This window comes from Megascapheus bottae, chromosome 10 (genome assembly GCF_031878675.1).
Source record: "Megascapheus bottae isolate mThoBot1 chromosome 10, mThoBot2.hap1, whole genome shotgun sequence".
Classification (NCBI taxonomy): domain Eukaryota; kingdom Metazoa; phylum Chordata; class Mammalia; order Rodentia; family Geomyidae; genus Megascapheus; species Megascapheus bottae.
The window spans coordinates 48,343,536-48,352,838 of NC_143518.1; the positions used below are offsets into that span (position 1 = coordinate 48,343,536).

At 44.9% G+C, this 9,303-nt stretch overlaps 1 protein-coding gene across 2 annotated transcripts in view; it reads right to left on the reverse strand.

Annotated features, from left to right (window-relative positions):
• The window catches only part of Kctd3 (potassium channel tetramerization domain containing 3), a 37,622-nt gene extending 34,038 nt beyond the window's left edge, over positions 1-3,584 (reverse strand). Inside the window, exons 1-2 of one of the 2 annotated variants that reach the window (XM_090341197.1) lie at positions 3,256-3,584; positions 421-474 (exon numbers count right to left, since the gene is read on the reverse strand). In XM_090341197.1, the coding sequence (XP_090197323.1) occupies positions 421-474; positions 3,256-3,338 (137 nt within the window). In that variant the 5' untranslated portion in view covers positions 3,339-3,584. The remainder of the gene's footprint in view (positions 1-420; positions 475-3,255) is intronic. The other variant, XM_090341198.1, reaches the window with a different exon arrangement.
• Between the last annotated feature and the right edge of the window lie 5,719 nt (positions 3,585-9,303).

Genomic DNA, 9,303 nt, shown 5'->3' on the forward strand with positions numbered 1-9,303 from the left:
ATTCTAAGACCCAGGACACAGAAGCAACAGAAGAATTAAGAGTTCAAGGACAGTATATGCTACAATGGTAACACATCTCAAAAAAAAAAATCAAAACACATTTTCCTCTTCGTGGAGGTTGGAGGGCTGAAACTCAGAGCCCAGATACAGTCCTTGAGCTTCTTTTGGGCAAGGCTAGTGATACTTCATGTGAGCAACAGCTCCGCTTCCAGCTTGTTCACTGGAGCTAAGAGTCTCATGGGCTTTTGCACACATAGGCTTGGCTTCAAAATGCAATCCTCACAATTCAGCCTCCAGAGAAGCCAGGATTATAGGCATGAGCCACTGATGCCTTGTCATCTTTCATTAAAAAAAAAAATCTTAGTTCACGTACACACACACAAAATCAAATGTATAATAATAAAGAATTACATAAATTACCTGGAAAAAAAGGAATCTGGAATCCACATAAGAGTCTGCCTTGAGGTACTAAATCTGCAAATGAGAATTAGTTGGCATTATAAATGAGAATAAAATTTGAAATTTCAATATGAACTTGTTTTATTACGCTAGCTAATTAGTATAACCATTACATAATTACAGCCATACAGGATTTTTTTAACATATCTAAACTTTACTACTTTCAATTCAGTTAAGGTTATTCCAAGGTGTTCTCGGCAAAAATCAACTAATTATTTCTCTGCTGTTTAATGTTTCATAAACACAACTTTGGTTCAGATTCTACCTCATCTCTCTAAACTTTAACCTTGTAATAGCCAGGATTTGAATGCCCCTGAACCAATAGATTGTGTTCATTGTCTTGTTGGTGTCTTTATCCCAGCCTGGTCAGTATCTTCATGTCTCATTTACCTTTACTGATACCATTAGGGCTTACCAAAGCTGGAAAGTTTTCCCAATTATTCTAATTCATATTACCTGTTTTGTTTTGCAGTACTGGGGTTTGAACTGGCAGACTCTCAAGGCATCCTATATTACTGATCCATGCCAGACTTTTTTTTTTTGTATTGGTTATTTTGAAATATGGTTTCATGTTGTTTCCCTAGAACAGCAATGAACCACAATCCCCCTGATTTCAGCTTCTAGATTAGCTAGGATTCATAGGCCTGGGCTATTATGCTCATCTTATATTACTGATTTGTGTTCACATTAACTCCCTTACAAATTATGCCCTCAAAATCATTTTTATATTTACATAATAGTCTTGAGCTATTTGCAAATGTTGCACTCATTCACTCAAAAATCTCTCAGCAAAGCTGGGTAGTGATGGATCATTCGCATACTTCTAGCTGCCTGTGAGAGTGAGACTGGAAGGATGAAAGTTGGAGGACTGAAGTTCGAGGAACTCTCTTATTAACTGACAGCTGAATATGGTGGTAAGTACCAGTCATCCTGACTGAGATTCCTCACTGAGATCAGAGGATTGAGGCTTTAGGCCATCCTGGACAGAAAAGTCCCTAAGACTCTGTCTCAATGGGAGAAGCTGAACATGGTGGCATGTACCTGTCATCTCAGCTATAACAGTAAACCTAAAACTGGTGGATTATGATCCAAACATGACGCAGGCAAGAGCATGTTGTCTAGCAAACCTGAAGCCCTGACTTCAGTACCATGAAGAAAACAAATCACTCATTGTTTTGAGGCTATTACCATTAGTTCTGGGTAGAGGGAGTTTATCAAAGTATAGGTAACTCTGGGAAAAGAAACTGACTACCAATTATTTCATATGTCATATAAGTGTTCAGTGGTTCTTATGCTCACTAATCTGGTTAAAAAAAGGAGGCTGAGGCAGGAAGACGGATAATTTCAGCTAGTCTGCTGGGATACATCAAGTTCAAGGACAGCTTAGGCTTCACAGTGAAAACAAAAGAACCAGTGAGAGGAACTAAAGCTGCATTCAATAAAAACATGAACATTTTCCCCATATAATCTCTTAGCAAACAAGACAAAACAAAGATGATCAAAATTTACCTGACCAATTAAATAAATCAGACAGGTAAACTAAAAGACCTCAAGGACTACAGCAAGAGTCACTGTTTGGTAACCATCAAATTAATCCAAGAAAGGAAGTGTTATCCTTACTTGCTCCAAAAGAAATACATTGGCCATAAATAACCATTAGAAGAAACCAAAGTAAGAACATCAAGTGACTGAGAACACTGTCTTGAGTAACGCCTATTTTTGTGAGCTCTATTTTATTCCATTGTTGCAGCTATCATTATCGGCATAATTCTCATGTAAGGGGGGCATCCATGTCTTACATTAGGAGATATAAATCTCCATATGATTGGTACCTACAGCATGCAGTAACTTTCGTTTTGCAGGTAAGGAAGAATGAAGTATTACTGTTTCTGAGATTGAAACTTCTGGCACACTCAGAAAACTAAGGGTAAGTGTTAAAACACTTCACATTATGGCCATTTTTTTAATTAAACAACAACAACAAACACTGGATATAAGCGTGAGACCTTTAAAACCTGTTTATCCAGGGTCTGTTTTGGGATGTTTACCTCCTACCCTGGCCTGAGGGTCAACCACCCCCTTCCTTGGAACACAGCTGGCATCCTCCTCCCTTTTCTGAGAAAGGTTGACTCATAAAGTCATGGCAAATACACAAAAAAAACGGCCTTTTCCCTCCCAGTGGGCTTAATAAAAAGCACAAGGAGGAAGGGAAGGCCTGAGAGAGGATAAAGAAGTTTACAATGCCAACCTCCAAAGGTTCCCAGCATCAACTGATGTCAGGCAATTTGGGGGGGAAGTGAGTAGGGGGGGCAGACGTTATACACAGCGCCTCAAAACCCACGCAAGGAGAAATTCTCAGACGACCTAATCAAGGCAAACCCTGTGGCAGGCCTGGCACGGAAACTCTCCCGCCTAAGGAAGCTTGCCAAGCAATCCTGTACCGGCAAGGAGGTAACCGAACACCCGCCCCCCCCCCCCCCAACCGCGGGTGACCCAAGAGAGCCGGTCCAGCGGTAAAGACGGGCCACCCCCACGTCTTCAGACCCCACCCCACGGGGAGCTCGGGCGGGCTGTGCCAGCCACCCGTGCTCCCCGGGGCCCCGGGTGGCACGCCGCTCGGTCCACCCGTCCATCCATCCGAAGTCTCCCTGCCGGGTGCGGAGAGCGGCCGCCCGCTCCGCCCCGGCGCCCCACGCCCGGTGGGGCTCGGGGGACCCGGACCCCTCCGACCCCAGGGCGCCCCTCCGAGGCGCTGCGGCGTCCCCGGCCTCCACTCGCCGACCCCCGGGGACTCACCTGGTCCCCCCCACGTTCAGCTGCACGATCTCCCCGCTGCCCGCCGCCGCCGCGGCCAGGCCGCCGCAGTGCCCTCCCGCCATGTCGGGCGGCTCGGAGCGCGAGCGCCGCGCGGCTTCCACGGCCGGAGCCGGAGGAGGAGGCGGCGGCGGCGGCGGGGTCCGCAGGGCCAGCGGGGCGGCGGCGGCGGCGGCGGGAGGGCGGGGGCGCGGGGCCTCCTCCACCGTCCCCCGGCTTGTGGGTGGGATTCGCCCGCGTCCACGTTGGGCCCCTGCGGCTCTCGCGGCCCTGCAGGCCGCCGGGCCGCCCGGGCCTCTCCTCAGAGCGCGGCCGCCAGCGTCGCGGCCCCCGCCGCCGCCGCCGCCAACGGCCTGCGCGGAGGGATCGCCGCGCGGGACAAAATACCGCGGCGCTCGCGTTCGCGCGCGGCGGGGGCGGGCAGGGACAGGGTGGAGGGGGAGGAAAGGCGAGGGAAGGGGGGGGAGGGAGAGGCGGGGCCTCCCGGAGGAGGGCTGCGGGGAGGTTTGGGGATCGCGCTCCTGTCCCCAGCCTGCGGGCCCCAGGCATGCCCAGGCCTGCCCCTTTCACCTTGGGGAGTGGGGTCGAGGGGTGAAGGTCGAGCCTTCTCCCACCTGGCCTGAGACCGGCCAGCCCAGAAGAATTCCCCGGGGGTGGAAATGGACGCCCAAGTGCTGTAAAAAGCAACGAACTGAACACCTGGAAGGCCAATACCTAGACATCCATTCCCATCTCTTACACCCACCCCCCCACACCCGGCTTTACTTTTTTATTTTTAATTAGGCAGGAAAGAAACTGGCAAAGGTCCCCAAACTCTTGGGTTGGTCAGATGTCCAACCACAGGCTTTTGGAATACAATATAGGTTCAACTGAGGTGAGATGTAGGTGATAAGACACAATGTCAGTATACTGTTTTGCTTCCGACCTTGTAAATTAGAACCCAACACCTTAAGTGCCCACTAAATTACATTTTTGAAAGTCTCCCGCTGCAATAACTGGTGCCAGCTAACAAAGGCTAACAGCGTTTCACAGGTCACCGGTTTGTGCTAAATTCAACACGAAGTCTATTTTGTTACAGTTTTACTGTGATAGTTCAAAATGACCTACAAGATGGTAAGGTTTTATTGTTATGCTCGTTGCCATATTTTAATTCTGCTGGCCAATACACCAGCGAGATACAATACTTTACCCATATTTGGCTGAAAAGAGGAGAGCAAAACAGGCAAATATAAGAAAAATACTATTTATCCCTGCTAATGATCATAAGCCTACTGATACTAAATGGTTAATTTGTGTTTATCAAGGGTTTTTCCTGCAGGCCAATGGTGCTGATGTGTTCTGTTGTTTTTCTCTTCACAGCTTGTGTCACTACTTGGAAAACAGAAAGCTGGGGCTTAAAATGATCAGAACACTTGCTCTGAATTACACCACTGGAATGTGGCACAGCAGGATTTTATGGAACTCAGGCCCACTGTTCCCCAGCCATACTCTCGGCATTACACTCCTTATCATCCCTTCAGAGTGAGAAAATTAGTAACTGCAGAAGGAACAAATTAAAAATTCTTCCAATGTTGCAGTGCTGATTTTCTTTGCCTTGAACTGGAACTAGAACCTGTTTTTCAAATTCCTGGGATAAAAGTACGTGGTAAATCTGTTTCATTTCCCATAGGCACATAACTAAAGAGAACTACAAAGAACCTTTGCTAACCACTGTTTACCTTAATTTTCAGAGACAACATGAAGAATAGGTCTTCTGGATTTAAAAAGTTACTTGTGAATGGAGTTGTTTTGTTCTGTTTTGCTTTTCTTTCCTGAAATGATTGGGTAAATTGCAGAGAAATCATTAATGATTAGCAAGGACATCTATCTCATCAAGGAAAATGTTTCACTATATTCAGAAAACAAGCTGCCTTAACTCATGTTAAGATCAATGTAGGAGGGGTTTGAAGGGATTTCTCACTCATATACAGTTAGGGGAGACAGCTCTAGACTCAAACTACTTGCATCTTCACTAACCTAAAACTTGGGGACATAAGGCATTAGAGAGGTGGAGACTTGCCTGTGGTTGCAGGAAAGTGAGTATAGAAAGACAAAAATAGGAATCAGAATGGAGTACTTAACTGTCCAACATCAAGATACTGAGGAAGAAGAAGACTTAATGAAAGAGAGTAGGAAGAAGCATGGCCCCACATGCAGGTAAACCAAGGTCCCTTCAAGATAGTAGAATCAAGACAATGGATCAGACAAGGACTAGAAACCGACCATTGCCCTAAACAGCCTAAAGGAAACAGGTGAATGTGCAAGCAAAGTCAGCTCTGGTTGCATGATGGATGAAATATCATCAGTATTTTTCTGCAAAGAAATAGTAACATGCAGGTAAAGGACAGGACTTTCTTTGAAGATGATTTAAAAATTGTGTTGATGAAAACCAATGAATAGACAGCAAATAACTGGTAATCAAGAGAGGCAGAGATAATGACTAAGAACTTTTCTTTGAGGAAATCAAAGAAGACACTATCCATTCAAGCAAAAATTAACAAATGAAACTACCAGAGGGATAGCAGTGTGTCTAGTGTTTGCTGTTAGCATAGTTACTGGTGCCATCCTCTAACCCACTCCAAATGTAGGCACACCATTGGGTTGGGGTATGACTCTAATACTGAACTACACATACTAGCTTTTAACCCTGCAGATGGGGACTGCAAAGAATAATAGAGAAAAGTTCCTCCTATACAACTATCAATATCCAAAAGCAAACTTTGGAAAATGAGAAAGGACTTGAAGTCTCCAGATTTCATTCACCAAACCTGACAAAGAAAATGTCTACACTGAACAGAGTGAGAATTGCAATGGGTTACCTATATATTAACTAACTGGGTGCTGTCTCCCCTTGTCCGGGTAATATATGTAGAGTCTTTAGGTAGAGCTCATAGAGTACTAAGAATGAGATAGTTATTATCGGGAGAAAAGTCTCAAGATTCTTCCCAACACTGACCACTGGTCAACCCCAACTCTTTTTTTATTGTATTTTATTATCAGGATAATGTATAGAGGGATTACAGTTACATCCGTCAAGTAATGGGTACATAACTTCTTGAATCTTGATACCCCTTCTTGTGTTTTTGTTCCCCTTTCCCTTCTCCCCCTCCCAATCATCTTGTTTTCCCCCTTCCCTTCCCTATTTCAAATAAATAAATAAATGTATATATAACATACCAGATAACAAAGTCAGATACAGTAACCACATGAGTAGGGGGAAAAGGAGAAAAGTAACTTCACATAGTGCATAATGAACGGCAATCACAAAGCTAAACCTCTTGTTTCATTTCATTTGGTCTCATCCTATATGACCTTCTGTGTATAGCTTTTGAACTATTGTGATCCTCTGTTAGGAGAATCCTAGATGTGTACTAATTATTACAAATGAGGGAAACCATGGAGCCTATACTTCTTTGAAACTGCCTTACTAAAGCTACTAGCGCAATGATGTTCATTGCAGCATTATTTACTGTAGCTAAGATAAGGAACCAACCCAGATGCCCCTCAGTAGATGAATGGATCAAGAAGATGTGGTACTTATTTAATTGTATTTTATTGTTGGGGTAATGTATAGAGGGATTACAGTTACATTTGTCAGGTTGTGGGCGCATTACTTCTCACACATTGATACCCTTTCTCATAGACTTCTTTTGTGTGTGTGTGAGTGGGGTTGAACTCAGGGCCTGGACACTGTCCTTGAGCTTTCTTAAGGCTAGCACTCTACCACTTGAACCAAGATGTGGTACTTATACACAAAGGAATTCTATGCTGCCATCAGAAAAATGGCATCACCCCCAACTCTTGATCGCGGGAAACACATTTTTAATGAGCTAAGCTGACCAACAGTTAACAATTCACATATTTGGATCATTTGTTTGAAATAATTTTTTTAAGTTCAAGATAGAAAACTTCCCTGCCTTAATTTGCTGTGCTTAATAAAGCCTTGCTAAGTTTTCCTTCGTGAAACACCTCAAATATCTTTCTGCTTTGTATAGAAAGAAATTTCTAGATCCTGTGATTTTCATGGAAGCCACAGCTGAATCAAGGGATCTGCATTATCCTTCTCCCCTACGCCATCATCTTTTCTTATTGGGTATTCTTCCTTGTGTTTCTCCTTTCTCTGATGACTGGTTGGTTCTGTTGATTTGGGGAAGGCAGCACCCAGTTCCACCACCAAGTTTTGCATTTTTAGGAGAAGATAATACAGTGAGAAATAGAAGAGGGATCAATTACATGGGATGTAGAGATTGGGAGAATTGCAGGTATGATATCCAGACCTAACAAAACATGTGGGAGGCCTAGAAAGGAATATCATGATACAAAGCAGCTCAAGGCAAAAAGTATGAGAGTCTATCCTGAAAATACCTGAAAACAACAAAGAACTAGTACCACAGATCAAGTCGTAGTGTGGTAAGGTTACTTGATTGAAAGTTACCAGAGGAGCCACATTTTGAGAGGTCAAATTGGGAGTCTTTATTGGAACGCTGGCAAATGCAGAAGGACTCCTGTCACAAAGACCTGCGGCTCCTCGAGTACTCTTAACACTGTTAGAAAACTGAGCCGTGAATGCCTGAGAGGAAAGGAAGAGCAGAGAAACAATATCAACAGGGATGGGGAGTGTGGCCTAGTGATAGAGTGCTTGCCTAGCTTGCACGAAGACCTGGATTCAATTCCTTGGTGCCACATGCACAGGAAAAAGCCAGAAATGGTGCTGTGGCTCAAGTGATAGAACACTAGCCTTGAGAGTGCCTAGGCCCTGAGTTCAAGCCCTGGGGCTGGCATAAAAAAAAAAAAAGGCAAACCAGATCATCCCCAATGGAGAGCTGAAGAGGAATGCTGTGGTGACTGAAGAAGAGCCAGCAGACAAGATACAGGACACAGAGAGACATGTGATATGGTATGATTGTGCCTGAGTTGGTCCAGGCCTAAATAGGGTCAGGTCAGGGGGAAAGATCACAGGGAGTTTGAGAGTTCACTACCCAAGACCGGCAGGTCCAGTAACCTATTACTCCAGTCCCCAACCCTGCCTATAGGAATTCAGGCATGTGCATCATGCCTGGGAGGTAGAACTTCTCTGCCTCCACCATGCAGGCAATCTTGGTTCAGCCCAAAACCTTATCTGTGGCCAAGGTGGTGCCTGTTAGATTCAGCATCCCTACTTCAGTAGAACACCGCCTAGAAAGCACAAGACCTTTAGTTCAACCCACAAGGTGACAGAAGAAAGAAACAGAAAGGGAAAAAGTAGCACCTTCTGCCCAACATGAGAGATGTGGGCAGAAAGGCTCAGAGTGGCGGGTATTTCACCTTCTGAGTTGGGAGAGTGGTGGGTACTCCACCTTCTGAGTTGCTCCTTTCCTTTTGAACATATGGCTCCATCGCCTAACAACTCCTAACCATTCTGCTGTGTTCTTAAACAGAGAGAGTAAGGGGAATCTGCTTTGTTCCCATAACCCAGTATTTCCCCCATGGCTTGGCCCACTGACTAGTCTTCCAAAAATTCACCAGCCCAATCTCCACCCAGAATCTTCATCTAACTGTGAAATTCCACTTCCCCACCCCCAACCCCAGGTAATAGGTGCCTGAGAGACCAGGCAGAAGACTTGTTGAACCAATAGGCTCTCACAGCAAGAACTGTACCACAAGCTTGTGAAACTCTTTGAACCCATTACCTCTGACCCCGCCACCTCCTGGGTCTCTACTTAAGCACCTCCATTCCTGCCTCCATTATGCCATGCATCGTGGCTCTCCTCAAGTCTCCAGGGTGTTCCTCTTCAACTTTCCAATAAAGTTGATGTAGGTCTTCTCTTTCTTTATTCAAATACCCTCCGGACTCAGTTTCCTAATGGAGAGAATAGAGTTAGTGTATGGTATGGGCATGCTCCATATAGGGCATTTATTTCTGTGGGAAAAAAATCCATTTATCATACATGGCTTTATACTGGGGCTTCCCTACCTAGTCCAAGAGATTGCCACTTACTTAACATTTAAAGA